This window comes from Mobula birostris, chromosome 32 (genome assembly GCF_030028105.1).
Source record: "Mobula birostris isolate sMobBir1 chromosome 32, sMobBir1.hap1, whole genome shotgun sequence".
Classification (NCBI taxonomy): domain Eukaryota; kingdom Metazoa; phylum Chordata; class Chondrichthyes; order Myliobatiformes; family Myliobatidae; genus Mobula; species Mobula birostris.
In genome coordinates this window covers 6,992,632-7,014,924 of record NC_092401.1, presented here as the reverse complement: position 1 = coordinate 7,014,924, position 22,293 = coordinate 6,992,632, and the positions used below count along the sequence as shown (strand labels likewise).

Sequence of the window (22,293 nt, the reverse complement as noted above, 5' to 3'; positions counted from 1 at the left end):
GCTGAACGGTGCGGCTCAAAGGACCTATTCCGCACTGTATCTCAATAAAATAAAATCAAGAACGTGGAACAGTAACAGCACAACTTTGTGCTGACCCTTTAACCTACCCCAAGATGAATCTAACACTTCCGTCACACATTGCCCTCCATTTCTGGACACCACAATGTTGGAAGAACATGAAGGTCTAAAGAATGCGAAAATAGTTCTGGATAGAAGGGATATTACCAATAAGGTTAGGCTGCAGAATCTGGGTTTGCTTTCTTTAGAGCAAAAAACATTCCATAGAGAAATTTAGCAAGAGATGTATATGATCCTGACTAGTTTAGCTAGAGTAGATAGAGGTAAATGGTGCACAGATCTGGAGCACAGAGAATGGGGGAGTGGGCATCTCATTGAAACTTACCGAATATTGAAAGGCCTGGATAGTGTCGACATAGAGAGGATGTTTCCTATGGTGAGGGAGTTTAGAACCAGAGGGCGTAGCCTCAGAATACAAGGATGTCCCTTCCCAACAGAGATGCAGAGGAACTTCTTTAGCTAGAGGGTGGTGAATGTGTGTATATTTAAACTAGAGGTTGATATGTTCTTGATTAGTAAGGTTACAGGGAGGAGCCAGGAGAATGGGGTAGAGAGGAATTATAAATCAGCTATAATTGAATGGTGGAGCAGGTTTGATGGGCTGAATGGCCTGATTCTGCTCCTATGTCTTATGAAGAAGAATGTTTTTTTACTCCAAGTGTGCTTAAGATTGAGTCATGGAAAACTACAGCACGGAAACAGGCCCTTCGGCCCATCGAGTCTATGCCATACCGATGGATCTGCCATTCATTCGTGTGTGGTGGAAGCCGAAACAATCAGGACTTTCAAGGCAAAATTGGTTGGGTGGTAGAGAGAATAATTTGCATAGCTGCAAAAGGAGGAACAGTGGACTGGTGTTATGACACTGCAGACTCAGTGCTGTAATATTCTCTGATCATTCAAAACAGATTATATGATTATTTCCTTATATCAATTTTAGTACATGCTTGTCGCTGGCAAACTCAGCTTTTTTTTTTTGTCCAACTGAAGCTCCCAGTAATTTTGTTTCCTTGCATATTCTTATAACACAAGGGGCCATTCAGCTTATTGCATAAGACCATAAGATATAGGAGCAGAATTAGGCCATTTGGCCCATCGAGTCTGCTCCACCATTTCATCATGGCTGATCCATTTTCCCTCTCAGCCCCAATCTCCTGCCTTCTCCCTGGATCCCTTCACATTCTGACTAATCAAGAATCTATCAACCTCTGCCTTACATACACCCAAGGACTTGGCCTCCACAGCCGTCTGTGACAACAGATTCCACTGATTCACCACTCTCTGGCTAAAGAAATTTCTCCTTATCTCTGTTCTAAAAGGATGCTCCTCTATTCTGAGGCGGTGTCCTCTGGTCTTAGACTCATCCACCAAAGAAAACATTCTCTCCACATCCACTCTACCAAGGTCTTTCAACATTCAGTAGGTGTCAAGGAGAACCCTGTCTCATTCTGAATGCCAGCGAGTAGAGGCCCAGAGCCATCAAATGCTCCTCTTAATCTGGGAATCATTTTCATGAACCTCCTTTGAACCCTCTCCAATGTCAGTATGTATGCCAACTTACAGATTCCCCACATCCCGCTCCAATTTTCCTGTAACTCATTCAATCGTGTATGCCCATCAACCCCATTCCAATTCTCCCACCAGTCACCTACACGAGGGTTAATTACAGCACCCATCCCAGCGAGTGTTCGGGATGGGGGGGATGGGTACTGCAGCCAGAGACAGGGCATGTGAACTCCACACAGACAGCATCCAATGCCAGCAGTGAACCTGATCATTGACGTTGTGGGGTAGAAGCACTTCCTGTGGTGCCTCAGGTCTGAGGGTTGCTGTAACTTACTCAGATATCAATTCCAAGCCTCCCTTTATGAGTGGGTACAGATGGCTATTCTTCCCTCAGGAAATGCCGTCGGATTTTCCAACCAGCTTGGAGTCACTTTACTGAGGGGAGTTTTTGATTTCAAAGTTCTTATTGTGATGAGTTCAAACCCTATACCTACCTTGGAGAAATTTGAACTTTACTTTTTACATTGTTGATTCACTGATCAGAATGGGCCCCTTCTGGTGGGAATACCCTGTGGAACTTTGCTGCGTGCTCAATAGTTACCACGCTTAACTTGTGCCAAAGGTCCAGCACCCAAGTAAAATACACTCTCCAGCACTTGGTTTTAATTTCTTCGAATACACATTGTGTGTAACATGTGCTGCTATTTACTTACTGACACACAGTGCGGAACTGGCCCATCAAGTCATGCTGCCCAGCAAACCCCCTATTTTAATCCTAGCCTAACCGTGGGACAATTCTACAATACCAGTTAGCCTACCACCAAAATGTCTTGGACTGTGGGAGAAAACGACAGCACCCAAAAGTCCGGGAAGAACGTATAAACCCCTTATAGGCAGCGATGGGAATTGAACCTGTAGAATGTCACATAATTAGATAGGGACAATGAGAGGAGAGGTGAGGGATGCTGACTTCATGCTGTTCAAGCTCACCAAGTTACCCTGGATATTCACGGTGAGATGAAACTTACAAATGTTCTTGTGTCTGCAGGTCAAAGGTGCCAACCCCAGCGAAGAGGACATCAACTTCAAGAGCAGGAGAGAATCTGAACCCATGAAGTCCCAGATGTGGGGTCTTGATGGTTCCGCTGAGTGTATGATGTCCCTGTCAGCCTCACTGGAGGAAACATCTGGCAGGTCCTCAATGTCTACCAGCCAAGCAGACCTTGGGGATTCCGGGAGTGTCTCAAGCCATGATGAAAACATAACATCCCCAGAGCTGCAGCCTCTGACCCTTAATACTCCAAGCAGCAGTAATCCAGAGGATCCTGGATCACTGGAGGACTCTTTGCCTGTTTCACCAGCTGTCAAAGAGAATGACAAGTGTACAGGGATTCACTGGGATAAGGGATCACCACTAATTCAGCCCAGCAGAACATTGGCTGAAAATGAAGCCCCCAAGTTGGTCAAGAGCGAGGCAAGGAATGATGTGCTAATTGAGGACTCGGGCTCTCTCAGTTTGCCTTCAGAGATCAGTGAGATGAAACCCTCTAAAGAGGAAGTCAGCAACTGTAAAAGTCAAGAAGCAGAGGTGACAGAAGTCAACAGTCTGGCAACATGTAAAGAAGGAAAACCTAAGCTGATACTTCCACCAACAGCTCCTAAAACATCAAGACTAAGGGGTAGGTCAATGTCACAGGCTTTTGAAAGCATGGAAGGAGGCAACTATGCTATGAATGAGAGAAGCCCCAGCAGTCAGAGTGCTGAGTCTACTGTTGAGGCCCGGACTGAGGAGGCCTCCCCAGGCGATCCCACAGTCCCAGCCGCCAGCGAGGAGGCAGCCAGCCCAAGCATGCAGTCAGTGCTGTCCTACTTCCAAGCCTGCGCCGGGGAACAAAGGCTCGAGCCCAGCAGAGGGAAGGTCCGCCCAGTATCCGTCTTAGCTACTGGGGCCTTGAGCAGATCTGGAAAAATCGAATGGCAGGAGGAACCAGGCAAATCTGTCGCTGAGGCTTCCTCCCACCTTCCTGATGCTGGGAGGCTGCCAGAAACAGTATCATTAGAGGAGCAGAAAGATCAGAAAGCAAAATCTACGTCACCAGTGGAGAATGATCCAGGTATTACCACACCTAAAAAGGTTTCAGAGCTGAAAAAGAGATTTGAATCCTAGGAGCCAATTAAATTTATATATTGTCCCCCACTAGTGATGATCTAATCCTTCCTCAGTGACTGAATGTCAATATCGATTGTTTCTTTGGCTCGGCAAGCACCAGCTCTTCCCGTGACTCATATAATAATCATTACCTTGACACGTCTTCTTAAGTGTGCTGGGAAAAGGAGAGTTCTTTCCCCCAAAGTCATCAAGAGCTTGAGCTGATGCTATTGATGGTCGGGAATTGACATTTCAAAAGTTAGGCTATGCTAGTGTAATTTCAAAATTGCATGAACTTAAGAGTGGGGTGCACAGCAGCTGTGCTCAGAGTTAGAATCAGAATCAGGTTTAATATCACTGACATATGTCACGGGATTTGTTGTTTTATGGCAGCAGTACATTGCAATACACAATAATAAAAATCTACAGTTTTAAATAAATAATACATATTAAATAGTTAGAGCAAACAGAGAACCAAAAAAAAAAGCACATGTACAAATGAGGTCATGTTCTAGGGTTTATTGTCCATTCGGAAATCTGTATTATTTCGATAGTTTCAACCAAGAGAAATACAGCCCTGAAAGGCTGCTGGCTTCACGTGTCTCAGGTGGCCTGGTAGGGGGAATGGAGCAGCAAGTATCAGAGGGAATGTTTTGTTCAAGAGGAAATGATATGTCATCCTTGTCACAAATTGAGGATATTTCAAAGTAGAGCCATGGTTTCTGAATTGTAGTCACGGTTGTGGAGAGACAGGGAATCAGATCTTCCATTGTTTATTTGAAAAATAAGCAGTAGGTGATGGACATTTATTGACCTGCTGCGTACACACCTTCCTAACACCTCAGCATCCCCCAACCCACTTTTGAAATAGCTCCATGTAGCTCTGACTGATAACATCTTATCCACAAGATGTTATCAGTCACTTCAATAGTGCAGTAATCCTTGTATGTTGCAGGTGCTAAAATATCCAAACCATCTCTTCAACTCCTCCATGGAAAACCTACCTCAGTCCTCCAAAATCTCTCTCACTCCATCCAAGTGCAGTATTACCAAAGCATGCAGCCCCAGTTAAAGGGAGTAAGCCTGGACTTTCACTGGTTTCTGAACTAGTTAATTCTGTGCCATGTAGTTCTGTACCTGTATCAAAGACATTCCAAATAAGACAGCACATTTATTTTAGACTCAGCAGCGCCGAAATCTCTGATGGGAAATGGTGAGGAAGACTTAAATGTAGTGACTCGGTACTCTGATGACCAGATATGGTATAAGATTGTGGATTAGGTGTCTGGAAAATGGTATGAATTGACAAGAACCTCATTTGTCAATGCAGATGATGAAATAAACTTGCCTTCTCAGAATAAAGATGTGCATAAAAGATCATTTGACTGCCTCTTTAAATTGGAAGTTAAATACACAGAGCTACAAAGGAGTGCAAATTCAGAATCAATTAGTAAATAAGACAATAAGATATAGGCAACACACACAAAAATTGCTGGTGAACGCAGCAGGCCAGGCAGCATCTATAGGAAGAGGTAGAGTCGATGTTTCAGGCCGGGACCCTTCGTCAGGACTAACTGAAAGAAGAGATAGTAAGAGATTTGAAAGTGGGAGGGGGAGGGGGAGATCCGCAATGATAGGAGAAGACAGGAGGGGGAGGAATGGAGCTAAGAGCTGGACAGTTGATTGGCAAAAGGGATACGAGGCTGGAGAAGGGAGAGGATCGTGGGACTGGAAGCCTGGGGAGAAAGAGGAGGGTGGAGAGTAGGCAAGGAGTTATAGTGAGAGGGACAGAGGGAGGAAAAAAAAGAGAAAAAAAGGGGGAGAATATAAATAACGGATGGGGTACGAGGGGGAGGTGGGGCATTAGCGGAAGTTAGAGAAGTCAATGTTCATGCCATCAGGTTGGAGGCTACCCAGACGGAATATAAGGTGTTGTTCCTCCAACCTGAGTGTGGCTTCATCTTTACAGTAGGGGAGGTCGTGGACAGACATGTCAGAATGGGAATGGGACGTGGAATTAAAATGTGTGGCCACTGGGACAGAGTTAGGCCATTTGGCCCATCAAGTTTGCTCCGCCATTTCATCATGGCTGATCCATTTCCCTCTCGGCTCCTGCCTTTTCTCCGTATCCCTTCATGTCCTGACTAATCAATGCATCAAAACATTAATTACTTTCAGAGGGTTAAAATTCCCCAAAATTTTGCCTACATATAAAAAGACACAACAGCACAATTGGGGAAAACGATTCAGTTGTCTTAACCCGAACTGCAAATGGTCCTCCTGAACCTGCTGACCGCTCCCGCCATCGCTTCCTTCTGTTTCGGGTTCCCAGCTGCTTAGCTCTTTGAGATTCAAATGCATCTAGGGTCGATTATGTGGTGGCCTTGTGGATATTTAACCTGGTTTTAAGTTTCCCAGCATCCAGAGCAAGCACCAGTTTTAATTGTTCAGCCACACATTCTGCTCCACTTCAGGAGTAGTTTTTAAAACCATAGCAATTGTTAGCACATAACTTCCATCTTTTGTTTCACTATCCACAAAATTAACTGACATCCTGTTTTACAGACACACATCAATTGTTCAGGTGAAGCTAACAGTGCAACAGGATAACTAGACCTAGATTTTGGCCCGTTAATGGTCAACACTTCAGTTGAATGCATGGCATTGAGTTAAATATTGAATGCTCTAATCAAGTTGCTGTAAGTTTCTCCTAGACACAATCCCTGCTGAGAAGGTGAATGACCATGTTTACAGAACACAATTCTATTATTCATTTAAACAATCAATCATAGAGAAGTCAAAAATAATAAGTGATTTTCTAGATAAAGTGCACACTAGTGATGACAATACAGATTGTGTAGTTTCTGACTTTTATAGAAAAAAATGAGAAGTCAAAATACTATTACAAGAATGTCTTAATCTCAGTGTGATTGCTGCGTGTGTTGGCTAAATATTGTTTGGGCCCTGATAGAACCTAATTCAGTGTCTACGTAACGGCAATTAGCTTCCTAACCAGGAAGAGATTGAACTTTGCATTTCACTTCACGTCACTGAAAGCAGCTGTGATCCAGAGAAATTGTTTTGCTGGTGCCTTTGTTGAATTTAGTTTAGTTCCCTTTCTATATACAAAATATTTGTCTAGTGCAAGATAGCTGCATCAAAGTCATCAATAGGAAAAAGCATTTATAAATTTCCCATGAAAGCACTAGATAAATATGTGCAATGCCCACTGATCTTCGAATTCTTTGCTTATAGTCCTTTTTCACTCACCAATGGACTTCAAGGCATTGTCCAGTGTCTAACAATCTCCACCTTAGAGGACCCACTTGATTAAAAAGCCTATTAGTGTCTGCAGAGCAAATCTGTGCAGCAAGGTATGAGTGAAGCCAGCAACACACAAGAGCTGGTGCATCCTAAAGTTAATTATACTACATTAATACTGAACTACCAAAACACAATGGGCCAAACTGGAGAATCCAGCAGTTTCCAGTACAAGGGTCCTTCAAAAGAAATTTAAAATTACATGGGCCTTTGAGAAACGACCAGTATAACTGAGATCTGCAACTTTCTACCAGGAAGGATTGACACAACTTAACAATATGAAGAGTGCCTCGTATGGGAAGAAATAGACTAATGGATGAAATTAATATTAGTGAGACTAACAAATGTTATTTCTGGCTGCCGAGTACCCACTCTCAGTTCACTGCACTGCTGTTTCAACTGTGGGAGAGATGCTCCATTGGTTCTAGGTCTATTTCTAATTCATGGTATACGACACAGACCCAGGTACAACGCGGCCTAGCCCCCTCGTCCAAAGGTTTTTGGGAACACTTTCAACCATTTTCTCCTGCCCTCCCATCACCCCACAAATCCATCACAAGCCTCACCTCTCTTGTTATCACAGCACCCGCACACAACAGTCCACAAGTTGTTACTTGTAGCTGGGACACTGAGAGCTGCAGGGTAGTGGAAATGCATCAGTCCAGTCTTAACCAAAAGGTATAAGGGCCAAGGGGAAATAGCAACAACTGACCAGATCCCGCAGACCATCGTTGGCCTATAGACCCACAAAGAGCAATGCATAAAAAGGAGAAAGGTCACAGAATCTGTCTTGTAATTAATGGTATTCCCAAAAGAAACAAGAAATATTGCTAGACTTTCACTCCAATGATCTGAACAACAGTCCTCATGATATCTTCTGCGGCGGGAGCTTGGCTAGATGAGACGCTCCTCGGGTGGCAGCTTCAGCCCGTGGTTGATCTGCGTCCGTGCTCCAACCTGCTCCTGTTGGCTGGGGTTGTACGTACCTTCTTCCCTGCGCTTCCCCTTCACCTTTATAATAACCACAGTGAGGATGATCGCAATGAGCAGCACGCCCCCGATCACACAAGGAGCCACGATGGCGGCGATCTGTTAGAACCCAGAATGAGCACAGGTCAGTGAAGAACTCGCCCCTGACAAACCTCCTACGCCAACATCACCAAGTCCATGCTAGTCAGTTACCCCTCCTCACTGTATCCTGTTGCCTCTTGCTTATCCCCATTCCCCAGCAAAAAGCAAGCACCACATATTCACACTCTCCAGCTTTTACCTCCAGTGACTCCTCCTCGAGCATTCACCTGCTGTTGCCTCTGTTGGTCCAATCTTTGGGGCGCTTCTCTACCGAATTTCAGCAGTACAGAGAAAGGCATGGAACTCTGACAGGGGTTGGGGTAGCATTACATGTAGCTGATCCCCAGCCGCTCCTCCCAACCCCAAGGCAGGACAGGAACTCACAGTGCCAGAATTAACAAGAAACCACTGAAGGTCCACGTCGAACTCCTGCTGGTCCAGCCCAAAACTACAAGTTCAACGCATACAAGGTTGATGGTTTCTGTCAACCTCCTAGTTCAGTCCAGACAACCCTGTCAGTTCTCATCTGAAATCAGTATTGGAAACATCCTGACAAGGGGTATCATGGTGGCGAAGTGGTTAGCACAACACTTTACAGATCCCAGCGACCCTGGTTCAATTCCCGCCACTGTCTGTAAGGAGTTTGTACATTCTCCCCGTGACCACGTGGGTTTCCTCTGGGTGCTCCAGTTTCCTCCCACAGTCCAAAGGCGTACCGGCTGGTAGGTTAATTGGTCATTGTAAATTGTCTCATGCTTAGGTTAGGGTTAAATCGGGTTTTGCTGGGCAGCGTGGCTCGAAGGCCAGGATGGCCTGCTCCATCTGGTATCACAATAAATAGACAAACAGACCACTGGAGGCTGGAAGGTGTTCACAAACACCAGTCTCACCGTTCTTGTAGTAAAGCAAACAATTCTCAGTGGCATCAAGTGACCCAGAGACCACCAGCTGGTTGAGAAATGATGGGCCTTTTTTTATCTGAAGGCACACAGACAAAACTTGCAAACAGGAAGAGGTGACTGAACGCTGACTGGCCTTGGTAAATGCACAACCTTCACTCAATGATGCAAGGCTGAGGCCACTCACACACAAGGCAGCGTCAAAGCCTGACATTCAAACACGGAGAATACCAAGTGAAAAGAGGGAGACTTACCGGTGTTTCAGATTTCACTGGTGGTGTGGTATTTGAAGTCGAGTTGTCCCCTGTCGTGAAAAATTAAAAGATTTTTATTTTTAAAATATAATCAAAGAAAGTATTAAGACCATAAGATATAGGAGCAGAATTAGGCCATTTGGCACAGCAGTCTGCCCCGCCATTTTCCTGATCCATTTTTCCTCTCAGTCCCAACCTCCTGCCTTCTCCTGGTAACCTTTCATGTCCTAACTAATCAAGAAGCTATCAACCTCTGCCTTAAATAAACCCAATGACTTGGCCTCCACAGCTGCTTGTGGCAACAAATTCCACAGATTCACCACTCTCTGGGTACAAAAATTCCTCCTCATCTGCTTTCTAAAGTACATCCCTCTATTCTGAGGCTGTTCCCTCTGGTCCTAGACTCTGCCACCATAGCAAACGTCCTCTCTACATTCACTCTATCAAAGCCTTTCAACATTCGATAGGTTTCAATGAGATTCCCCCCTCATTCTTCTGAATTCCAGTCAATACAGGCCTAGCGACATCAAACGCTCCTCAAATGGTAAACCCTTTATTCCCAGAATCATTCTTGTGAGCCTTCTCTGAACCCTCTCCAGTGTCAGCACATCCTTTCTCAGACAAGGGGCCCAAAACTGCTCACAGTACACCAAGCGAGGCCTCACCAGTACCTTGCACAGCCTCAACATTTCATCCTTCCTTTTATCTTCTCGAAATGAACGCTAACATCATATTTTGCCTTGCTCCCCACCAAAATGAAAATTACTAATGCTGAAAATCTGAAATAAAACTGGAAAGCGGTGAAAATCTCAGCCATCAAGCGGCAATTATTGAGAGAGAAACAGAATGAATGATTTAACTCTCACTCTTTGCACAGATGCTACCTGATCAGCTAAGGGTTTACTGCAGTTTCTTTTATTATGACAGAGGCTCTTTGGCCCTTCAGAACCATGCAGCCTTCCAGGGGAACAAAGCCACCACCTATATGAGCTGGGGGTTGGGGAAGAAGTAGGTAAAAGATACTCCTGATGCTGGAAATCTAAAGTAATGCACACAATACGCTGGAGGAGCTCAGCAGGTCAGGCAGCATCTATTGATGGGAATAAACAGCCGAGATTTCGGGCCGAAACCTTTCATCAGGACGCTGTACTCTTGTAGATAGTGAGATAAATTTGGGGAGCAAGAGGCCACAGGATACTCTTACCTGTTTTCACAGCCACATTGTCACTCACACTTAAAGGTCAACAATTAGCTCTCCACCTACAGATATTCGCAACAAGTCCCAAAGCTGACTTTTCAGCACAAAAATATACCCCAATCCCACTTTGGAAAGGTCTGGCACTATTTTTGGAATTTGGATTCCCCCAGTATGCAGAAATAACAACAGCCATCTCTTCAGATAATCCTTAATATCACAAAGTTATCCTGGAGCAGAGCTGCCAGGATAATCAAGAACACGACCCACCCAGCCAACAAACTGTTCGTCCCCCTTCCCTCTGGGAGAAAGTTCAGGAGCTTGGAGACTCGTACGGCCAGATTTGGGAACAGCTTCTTTCCAACTGTGATAAGACTGCTGAACGGATCCTGACCCGGATCTGGGCCGTACCCTCCAAACATCCGGACCTGCCTCTCAGTTTTTTTTTTGCACACTACCTTACTTTCCCTTTTGTTTTCAATTTATGATTTATAATTCAAATTTTTAATATTTACTATCGATTTGTAATCCAGGGAGCACGAAGCACAGAATCAAACATCGCTGTGATGATTGTACGCTGTAGTGTCAATTGTTTGGTGACAATAAAGTAAGTTAAAATACCCCAGATTGTTCTAAATTCTAGAGAATAAAACTCAGTCCAATCTCTCCTTGTAACGTGACCATTAAGAGTACAGTCAATCACCTTGGTAAACTTACCCCTCACTCAAGCACAGCATCATTCTTTTCTGGGGTTTAACCTGAAGCATGAATTCCTCCCCACACCCACTATACACAGACGCAGTTTAACCTGCTGAAATCTTCCTGTGGATTGTCGGTCACCGTTGCTTGCAGTGCTCCAGGGTAAAAGCACGTAAGCATCACCAATTTCCTGTTCCTACATGCGAGACGGATCACTTGACACCAAGTGCAAAGGGCCTCAAGCCTCCTCGGCTTGGGGACTTTAGCTGGATGGTGGGGCGGCCCATTCCAGCCGCCGCAGTGGCTGCAGATGCTTCAGAGTTGCAGCACCCTGCCCTTGTTGGAAGAAAGGAAATCGGGGCTGCCATAGCCTCTGCACCGCGTCAGTGAGCCACCGGATCGGTGTTGGTGATGAGGATATTTGCTGACAAAATACTGAAAGACAACCACTGATCCCAATAAAACGGCCAATACAGAGGAGAAGCAAGCTCTGGGAAGTTTATTCGATAAAGGACCACGCGGGTCTCAAATGTGAGATCCAGTACAGATTGAGAGACTGTTTCGTCAAGCATCTTGGCGCCATCTGCCACAAAATAGGGGATTTCCTGGTAACCATCCATTTCAATTCAACATCCTATTGCCAATGTCAGGTTGGACAAGCTACTCCTCGTGTTCCATCTGGGTAGCCGCCAACCTGATGGCAGGAACTTTGATTTCTCGAATAGCTGGTAATTTCTTCCCCCTCCTTATTCTCTGTTTTTTATCCCCCATCCGGGCTCCCCTTTTATCTTTACTCTTCTATCTACCCTCACCTCCCTCTGGTTCCCTTCTTCCTTTTCTCTCTCCCATGTTCCACTGTATTCTCCTACGACCTTGGCTTCCCATTTCATCACCCTCCCCGAGCTTCCCCTTCACCTGGTCTCACCCGTCACCCCCTCCCTCCCCGAGCTTCCCCTTCACCTGGTCTCACCCGTCAGCCCCGCCCTCCCCGAGCTTCCCCTTCACCTGGTCTCACCCGTCACCCCCCCCCCCGAGCTTCCCCTTCACCTGGTCTCATCCATCACCCCCCTCCCCGAGCTTCCCCTTCACCTGGTCTCATCCGTCACCCCCTCCCTCCCCCTTCACCTGGTCTCACCCATCACCCCCTCCCTCCCCGATCTTCCCCTTCACCTGGTCTCACCCATCACCCCCCCCCAGCTTCCCCTTCACCTGGTCTCACCCTTCACCCCCTCCCTCCCCAAGCTTCCCCTTCACCTGGTCCCACCCATCACCCCCCTCCCCCCCGAGCTTCCCCTTCACCTGGTCTCACCCGTCACCCCCCCCCCAAGCTTCCCCTTCACCTGGTCTCACCCATCACCCCCTCCCTCCCCAAGCTTCCCATTCACCTGGTCTCACCCATTACCCCCCCCTCCCCCCCGAGCTTCCCCTTCACCTGGTCTCACCCGTCACCCCCCCCCGAGCTTCCCCTTCACCTGGTCTCATCCATCACCCCCCTCCCCGAGCTTCCCCTTCACCTGGTCTCACCCATCACCCCTTCACCTGGTCTCACCCGTCACCCCCTCCCTCCCCGAGCTTCCCCTTCACCTGGTCTCATCCGTCACCCCCTCCCTCCCCCTTCACCTGGTCTCACCCATCACCCCCTCCCTCCCCGATCTTCCCCTTCACCTGGTCTCACCCATCACCCCCCCCCAGCTTCCCCTTCACCTGGTCTCACCCTTCACCCCCTCCCTCCCCAAGCTTCCCCTTCACCTGGTCCCACCCATCACCCCCCTCCCCCCCGAGCTTCCCCTTCACCTGGTCTCACCCGTCACCCCCCCCCCAAGCTTCCCCTTCACCTGGTCTCACCCATCACCCCCTCCCTCCCCAAGCTTCCCATTCACCTGGTCTCACCCATTACCCCCCCCTCCCCCCCGAGCTTCCCCTTCACCTGGTCTCACCCGTCACCCCCCCTCCCCCCCGAGCTTCCCCTTCACCTGGTCTCATCCATCACCCCCTCCCTCCCCGAGCTTCCCCTTCACCTGGTCTCAGCCATCACCCCCCCATCCCCCAACCTTCTTATTCAGCCTTCTTCCCCTTTCCTTTCCAGTCCGATGAAGGGTCTCTACTCTTTATTCCCCTCTGTGGATACTGCCTGAAGTGCAACACATTCAAAATGCCGGAGAAACTCAGTACAGGTCATTCTGTGATCCTACACATTACCAAGGCCAGTATGAGTGCCAGGTTCTCCGCTGTGCCCCTCAGTCGGTGAAGAATGTGATGAATCGCAGCATGGCAAATCTCAGGCTTAGCAAGGCTGAAGATGACATGACAAACACAGGTTGCGTGCCACATTTAAAGCAAGGATGACAGCCAAGACATGTTGCTATGATAGCTAGAACACCTTGAAGATCATTCCAGTATCACACAACTCGGTTTTATTGATCGTATACCATTCAGTAACATCACAAAACAGCAAATAAAGGTCTACAGCAGGGCTTCACAACCCTTTTTATGCCGTGGACGCCTACCATTAACAGAGAGGCCTGTGGACCCAGGCTGGGAACCCTTGGTCTACAGTCAGCATTGAACAAGCCAGTCCGGTCTGCTTCATAACACAATCACAGTGGAGAGAATAATGCCTCTAAGCAAGGCTTTTTCTCAGTTTTAGTCCTTTAACTATCCTTTCCTCCTTCGCACCTCCGTTTCACAGAAGCAGCACAACTTCAGGCGGCACGGTAACGTAGTGGTTAGCACAACGCTTTACAGTACGGGTGACCAGGGTTCAATTCCCACCGCTGCCTGTAAGGAGTTTGCACGTTCTCCCCCGTAACTACATGGGTTTCCTCCGGGTGCTCCAGTTTCCTCCCACCGTCCAGAAAGACATACCGATTGGGAGGTTAATTGGCGATTGTAAACTGTCCTGTGATGAGGCTGCAGTTAAATCGGGGGGCTGCTGGGTGGTGGGGCTCGAAAGGCCAGAAGGACCCACTCCGTGCTGTAGCTCAATCAATCAAAATCTTTCTCCATTCTCTTCTCTCAGCAGCCTCCTGCCTCATCAACATCAAATGGCCCCAAGGTTTGTTCACTTTATCTATGCCTTTCATAATCTTGTGAACCTCTACCGGATCTCTCAGCCACCAGCGCTCCAGAGAAAACAACCCAAGTTTATCCAGCCTCTCGTGATAGCACGTGCCCTCTAAAACAGGCAGCATCCCGGTAAACCTCTTCTGCACCCTCTCCAAAGCCTCAACATCCTTCCGATAGTAAGTGACCAGAACTGTACGCAATACTCCAGATGTGCCCTAACCAGAGAGCTTTAAGTTGCAACATAACTTCCTGACTTTTGAACTCAGTGTCTCAACCAATGAAAGCAAACATTCCGTAAGCCTTCTTAACCACTCGCTGTGAACTTGGATCCCAAGATCTCTCTGCTCAGCAACACTGTGCTGTATTGTGTCTTCCTGCATTTGCCCTACTAAGGTGCAATCACCCACATACCATGGACTATCACACACACCCAGTGCAAACAACAACCGTTCCATTTGGTAGTTATTGTTGTTGCTGAGAGCCGTCGAGTCATTGTCGACCCTTGGTGACCCAAAGGATGGTGTAGTTAGTTGTCCATGGGGTTTTCGTGGCAAGATACCAAAGTAGATTGCCAGGCTTTTCTTCTGCACAGATATTTCTGCAGCCGGATTTGAACTCCAGACCATCCGCTTTGAAGTTCTGCGCTGACGCCACTACACCACCGCCAGCAACAAAACAATCGCCAAACAGCCGCAAATTTCTCTTGGCAGTTACTCACCTCCTCTTCGATCATCGGCTCTCCTACATTAAAATCTGCCTTTGCAAATATTGAGAGGATTTGGAAATCTTTGCCTTAATTTACTTTGGATGCACCAGATCTCACAATTTACTTCCTTGTGACCTTGCGCCTACGGTCGACCTGCAAGCCCTTTATTCTGTGCTTTATTGTTCCGTTTTGTACTATCTCACTGCCCTGTTGTAATGAGTTGATTTGTAGGATGACATGCAGGATGAGTTTTTAACTCTGAACCTTGGTACATTTGTCAATAATAAACCGATTAAATCTCTCCCTGTGCAGGAGTACCAGACTGTGGGAGAATCAAGGAGGGGTCGACAGGCATCAGAGTCCGAGATTCAGCCCCCGTGGCCCAGAGTCTGCACCAACCATTCATTTACACAAATCCTACATCAATCTCAATCTTATTATTCACAGAAACTTACTACACAGTACAGACCCTTCAGCCCACAATGTTGTGCCAACCTTTCAACCTGCTCTGAGATCAATCTAACCCTTCCCTCCAACAAAACCCTCCATTTTTCTATCATCCGTGTGTCTATCTAAGAGCTTCTTAAATTTTCCTGATGTATCTGACTGTATCGCTACCCCGGCAGGGTGTTGTTCTCTCTGTAACGAAGTACCCCTGACACCCCTGCACACTCTCCTGCAATCAACCATGGGGGGGGGGGTGGAGAGAGGGGAGGGGGGAGGGGGGTCATTGCTTTGCTGCTGCTTGTGTGTGGGAGGGGAGATTTTGGGGTTCCAACACTTTAACTGTCATTCATTCTTTGAGGCACTCGTCTGTTTTCACAGATGGTTGCGAAGAAAAAGAATGTCAGGATGCATATTGTATACATTTCTCCGACATTAAATGTACCTATTGAAACTTGCTACAGCATCACAGATACATTGGATCAAATAAGCAGCATTCACAAGAAAAAAAATAACTAAAACACAAATTAAACACGATCTTTACAAGAAAGAACACGTTAGAACAGAAGTAGTCAATGTTGGAGCAATGCTAATACAGTGGTCAGTTGTGCACGTTAGTCCAAGAACTCAATGGTTGAAGGGAAGTAATCATTCTCAAATGTGAGATTGTGGGACTTCAGCTGCCAAATGGTAGCTGGGAGAAGATGCCACAGCCCAGATGGTGAGGATCTTCGATGTTAGTTACTTCCAATTTTCCCACTCGCATCAGGGCGCTTACTAGGATACTTTCCACTTGTTTGGAGAATTGGGCACTGGTGTGACGAGTTGGGATGAGGGTTGGGCTTATTCCGGTTTCTCTGGGACCGGATCTGGGACTCAGTCTGGTTTGGAATGCCGTTGGCTTGCTTCGATTGTTTGCACGATTTGTGCGTTTTTTTCCCTTTCTCTGTGCAGTGGTTTTTGGTCTTTTTTAAAAAATTGGGTTTCTTGCTTTGTGGCTGCCTGTAAGCAGACAAATGTCAAGGTGTATAATTTATACATTCTTTGATAATAAAACTGCTTTGATAGCACAGACAGCTCGACACAATCAGTGACGAGGCAGCCCTCTTGTCGGGAACCCAGTTCAATAGCCCGAACACTCAACCCCACCACTAACTCACAGTGGCCCCCGTAAACATTATAACAGTCACTCGCTCAGACTACCTTACCCCATAGCAAGCAGCAAGCATGTTCTCTTCCAGTACCAGGTCACTGCCCTGAGGAACTGCAGTCAATGCTTTAAGCTTTTATTTGTCAGCCGTACATCGGAACACAGTGAAATGTGTCGGTTTGCATCAACGATCGACACAGCCCGAGGATCCTGTCGCCTCGCTTCTAGTGCAAGCGGGCCTACAACTCATTAACTCTAACCATATGTCTTTGGAAACCCACGAACAGACTCCAGATGGGCAGCTCAGAGTGAAACAGGATGGCACAGTTAGCATAACACTTTACAGTACCAGTGACGCGGGTTCATTTCCCACCACTGCCTGTAAAGAGTTCGTGCCTTCTCCCTGTGACCTCATGGGTTTTCCCTGTGACCTCGTGCGTTCTCCCTGTGACCTTGTGGGCTTTGTCCGTCTGCTCAGGTATCCTCCCACAGGCCAGCTGGTCATTGTAAACTGTCCCACGATTACGCCAGGATTAAATCAGGGGATTGCTGGTTAGTGCAGCTCAAAGGGCCAGAAGTCCTATTCTGTGCTGAATGTCAATATATACAAAACACCTGTTCAAAGTTCTAGGTGAGGATAATGCCACCACGCGTTAATCCTCTCTGTGCCTTGTGGCACATCGGGGGGGCACTTTGTCTGGTTCTTTTGAAGCCAAGTTGCCAGCTCGATGCTCAACCCAGCAAGGATACAAGGAGCCGGCCGGATTCGAACCCAGGACCACTCGCCTGAAAGTCCGGTACTGATGCCACCATACCACTGGCTGGCTAATACCATCACGCAGGTCACATTAAACAACTCACAATGGATTATGTCAGCTAGTTAACAACCTGAGTTATTTATAATTTAAGAAAATCATATGAAATGTGGCAAAATACTTCCTCCTCTCTTCCCTCAGACTCTGCTCCCTCCTGCCCTGAACTTGTTGACTCACTACAGCGGTTCCACATCAGGAGTCACCTTTGTACGTACACTTTGTACACCGGGTTTAATTATTCGCTGAACCTCACACCTCTGCCAAGCTTCTCCATGCAACAGCACGCCAGAGAGGTCTGAAACAACACAGACTCCTCCCTTCGCAACAAGACTGGCCTGCATTTCTATAGCACCCTTCACTCCTTTTTAAGGAAATTCCAGAGTTCTCAATAGCTCATGAAGAAATTTTATAGGCAAGCCACAATTGTAATGTAAATAATATGAAGGACAAGATCAGCTTGTGACTATTTTTAGGTTTCCGGGGAGGCTGTTTCAGGGAAAACAGAGCTGCTTCCTTTAAACCAGGGCTCATTCACATCACTTGAGAGCATGGAGAAGGTCTTAGTTTAACGTCAGATTCAAAGACAGCCCATCTGACACCGTGGCACCCCCTGCGCTGCACCCCAGCCTGTACTCTAGCCTCCTGAATGGAAGTTGAGCCCACAGTCATCAGGAAGTGAGAGTGAGATGCAGTCAATTCCCATCACCAATCAGATAAATCCTGCTTCTCATCTCCAGTGAGTTAGAACATAGTGCCATACAGGTACTTGGGCCCACAATGTTGTGCCAAACTTTTAATCTACTTCAAGATCAATCTAATACTTTTCTCCCACATAACACTCCATTTTTCTTTCATCCATGTGCCTAAGAGTCTCTTAAATGTCCCTGATGTATTTGCCTCTACCAGCAGTCCTTACAGCATGTTCCATACACCCACCACTCTGTAATAAAATAACTACCTCTGACAACCCCTTATAATTTCTTCCAATCACCTTAAAATCATGCCCCCCTGTATTGGCCATTTTCACCCTGGGAAGGAGGAGCTGGCTATCCACTTGATCTATGCCTGTTATCATCTTGTGCTCCATTATCAAACCACCTCTCCTCTTCTTGCACTCCAAAGAGAAAACTCCTAGCTCCCTCGACCTTTCCTCATAAGACATGTTCTCTTATCCAGGCGGTGCCCTGGAAAGTCTCCTCTGCACCCTCTCTAAAACTTCCACCTCCTTCCCAAAATGAGACCAACAAAACTGAACACAATGGTCCAAGTGTGGTCTGAGCAGGGTTTTATAGGACTGCAACTTTACTACACAGGTCTTGAACTCAGTCGTGTGACTAACGAAGGCAAACACATCATACATCTTCTTCACCACCCTGTCAACTTGGAGTCTACATCCATATATCCGTCAAAGTTATAGAGTAACCTTGGGGGATCTGTGGAGTGCACCTAAAGACCCCTTTGGCCTCCACACTAAGAATCCTGCCATTAACCTTGTACTCTTCAAGTTTGATGTTCTAAAGTGAATCACTTCATATTTTTCCAGGCTGAACTCCATCTGCAATTTCACAGCCCAGCTCTGCATCCGCACACCAATCATTGTAGCCAACAAAACCTTCTACACTATCCACAACACCAACCTTTGTGTCATCGATCATCTTGGGGAGGCGTGGTAGCGTAGTGGTTAGCACAACGCTTTACGGCCTCAGCGACCCAGGTTCAATTCCCGCTGCTGTCTGTAAGGAGTGTGTTCTTTCTCCTTGCAACCACAAGGGTTTCCTCCAGGTGCTCTGGTTTCCTCCCACAGTCCAAAGATGTATCAGTTGTAATTGGTCATTGTAAAGTGTCCCGTTATTAGTCTAGGGTTAAACCAGGGGGTTACTCACCATCCCTAATCAGGTTATGCTTCTCCAAATGCTCGCAATTCCTTTCTCTAGGAATCCTCTCCAGTACACCTACCAAGACTCAGGGATCTACAATTCCCAGGGTTATCCTGATTAACTTCCTCAAACAAGGGAATAATACTTGCCCTCCCTTCAACCTTCTGGTACTGCTCTCGTCGTCAGCGAGGACACAAAGATCATCTCCGATGGTGAGTTCAAGTTCAGGTTTATGGTCGTTCAACCACACACATGCATACGGCTAAATGAAACATCGTTCCTCTGGGTCCAAGGTGTAAAACACAGTACATACGGTCACAAGCAGCACTTACAGTTACGATCCGGCACACAAGGTCACAGAATAGATTGAAAAGCAGTTGACAAGGTGTGAGGTGCATGTTATATAAGACTATAATGTTACTGGCACCATCATAATGAAACAAGCAGTCACACAAATACGTGAGACAGCTGCAATAAAACTATAAATGTGACCAGTGCAGGATGACAGTGTGTCTGTGATTTAGGGAGTGTGGAAGGTGGGTTGGGGGGTGGTGGAGGGTGTAAGCAGGGCACTGAGAGAGGGTGCCCATGTGTGCTTGCCACCTGGTTGGAAGAAATGTCCATCTGAGCTACAGAGAGCTGGGGGAAGTCACTCAGGGGTCTACGATTTAGCAGCAAGATTTGGTTTCAGGATCCTGCAGCAAAGCCTATCCTCCAGAAGCAGGGCGTGATCGAGTGCTCGCAATGGGAGGCTGAAGACAACGAAGGTGACCCTTGATTGGCTGAGTACTCTGCTCTTCGTTGACCTGTCAATGTTTGGGGCTGCTACTCTGGACGACCAAAATGTTTGCCCCGAGTCTGCACAGTTGTGACCCACGACATTCAGGATACCCACTCACTCAGTCACTTCACTTCATCCTCAATGAATGGCCACACAGGCCAGCAGCATCTTGAACCTATTCCCCTGGGTCAAAAATAATAACTTCTCTTTACAGGCCAGTGGAACACAGCAGACCTACAGAATAATGGAGGAATTCTGAGGAGGAACCAAAGGTAACCTTACTCACCTTCTACCAACCTGGTCCTCATGTGATTCAACAATGGAGCGTTGATAAATCACCATGAACAAGTCAGTGACATATCCAGAAGTGACAGGCAGAAACCATCAGTGGTAGCTCTAAGACATCTGTTCCACCCAATTCCCTGCAGTCCCCAGAGGATCAGAGTAGATCTCAATATCTCCACTCCCTTTTAAAAATGAGTTTTGGGCTGTTCCCTTTCATCTCCTCCCTCCCCTTCCCAATATCCCAAACTCCAAAGGCGAGGAGCCCATGAACACGAACCTGCAAAGCTCTTGCCAGACGTTGCTATACCCAGTAGGGTAAGGACTAGAAGACGTTGCAGCTGTTCCATCGCTGCTGCGGACAACTCCTGTCACGCTGCCCCTCAGTGTTAGTAACACTTGGCTCAGACGGTTCTGATCATTACAGATCCCAGCAGTCCAAAGTCGCAGGCCGGCTCGAGAACTTTGGCCTGGTCTGGTTGAATCTGAGCTGATCCACGCAGATCTTGTCCAGGTGTGGTCGTGGTATGAGGAATCCCAGTAATTATCACCACACTGTACAGTATATTCAATGCTCCCTCGGGAAAGCTGATGCAAGTCATACAAAGTTCCTCATAGCTGGGTTTCCTCTGCGATTCAGAAAACAAATATCACATCACAATCAGGTTTATTAACACTGTTACAAGATTTGTTATTTTGTAGCAGCAGTACGGTACGAAAACAGAATTATTATGGACTACAAAATAAATAGTGCCTTAAAAGGAATAATGAGGTAGTGTTAGGAAATTCAATGACAGAGAGGAAGAAGTTGTTCCTAAGCGGTCCAGCCATTTGGGGAGAGCTTCTTCCATCATTCAATATGAATGCAATATCCTGGAACACCCAATAATCAAAACTAGCCTCAGTTCTTAGACCAGAGATATTGCATTAATTGACCTCCAAAGTCCTCCACAACAAAGTACATAGGCATGGGGATTTGGTGAGGACTGAAATGGAGGCAACCACAATCCCACTCGTGTATAGATGCCTCAATTATCTTACAGATACAACTGACGGAACATAGAATATAAGGATTTAGGACCAATAATAGGGCTGTCTGTCCCCTCAAGCCTATCCAAGGCTTAATCTACCTCAAGCTTTAACTCCAGTGCCACTTCTCCCACAGCTCTCAGTTTCCTGATCTTTCAAAAATATATCTACTCCAGTGACCTCCAGTGTAGCAAATTCCAAAAAGCCACCACTATTGGCGATGTTACGTATCCCGTAACTGGGTTGCCAAACCAGCAGAAATGGATCACTCAGTTGGAGTCTGGATTACTAGAACTAAGAAAGTTTTATTAAAGAAACAAGCAACACAGTACTCTAATCAAAAGGATAATAAATGCAATAGTTCAGCAATGATAAACACACATGTACACAGAATTAGGGTAACAGGATCAATCAAGCTCTATCGTCGTCTAGGGGTAAATGACCAGTTTCAAAGTGACGCAAAGTTCAGTTCAATGGAGTTCAGTCCAGTTCAGAGTAATCGCTGCCGTGGGAGATGGACAGTGGGGGGGGGGGGGAGGAGAGAGAGAGAGAGAGAGAGAGAGCAAAAACAAATGAATATTCAAACGGCTTCCACACAGACCTTCGATATTCTTCACAGTCAGCTTTCGGGCGAGCCCTTTGTGATGTCTTCTGAGGTCACCGACCGTGACCCCTCCGTTTCCAGATACCATCGTTTCTCTGTGGTGAACCTGGCACCCAGGCAAGGGCGGACACACACCAGGTTCCCGCCGATCGTACCTTTCCACCCTGTGCATCTATGGCTTGGTCCCGCGACCAGTCCTCCAAAACCTCCCACCGACTTGTGGGAGACGCACCACTTCCAGGGTCTCGTTACTTCGGGGTGTCGTGTGTGTCTTGCCTTAGCGAACCTGTCCCTTTTTATCCCCCTGCTGGGGTATCGCCTGTCCATCACTTCAAACAGTTCAGGGTTCAAAGGGGGGCCGATCTTG

The 22,293-nt window shown here is 46.9% G+C and overlaps 2 protein-coding genes across 6 annotated transcripts in view; one reads left to right on the top strand and one right to left on the bottom strand.

Moving 5' to 3' along the window:
- The window catches only part of dennd1c (DENN domain containing 1C), a 103,105-nt gene extending 97,971 nt beyond the window's left edge, over window positions 1-5,134 (top strand). The window contains exon 23 of one of the 2 annotated variants that reach the window (XM_072248357.1): window positions 2,633-5,134. In XM_072248357.1, coding sequence (XP_072104458.1) covers window positions 2,633-3,751 — 1,119 coding nt within the window. In that variant the 3' untranslated portion in view covers window positions 3,752-5,134. The remainder of the gene's footprint in view (window positions 1-2,632) is intronic. The other variant, XM_072248358.1, reaches the window with a different exon arrangement.
- crb3a (crumbs homolog 3a) overlaps window positions 4,064-22,293 on the bottom strand; it is a 28,024-nt gene continuing 9,794 nt past the window's right edge. For all 4 annotated transcript variants that reach the window (XM_072248360.1, XM_072248359.1, XM_072248361.1 and 1 more), the window contains 3 exons: window positions 20,574-20,922; window positions 9,279-9,328; window positions 4,064-8,143 (listed from right to left, as the gene is read on the bottom strand). In XM_072248360.1, coding sequence (XP_072104461.1) covers window positions 7,949-8,143; window positions 9,279-9,328; window positions 20,574-20,643 — 315 coding nt within the window. In that variant the 5' untranslated portion in view covers window positions 20,644-20,922 and the 3' untranslated portion in view covers window positions 4,064-7,948. The remainder of the gene's footprint in view (window positions 8,144-9,278; window positions 9,329-20,573; window positions 20,923-22,293) is intronic.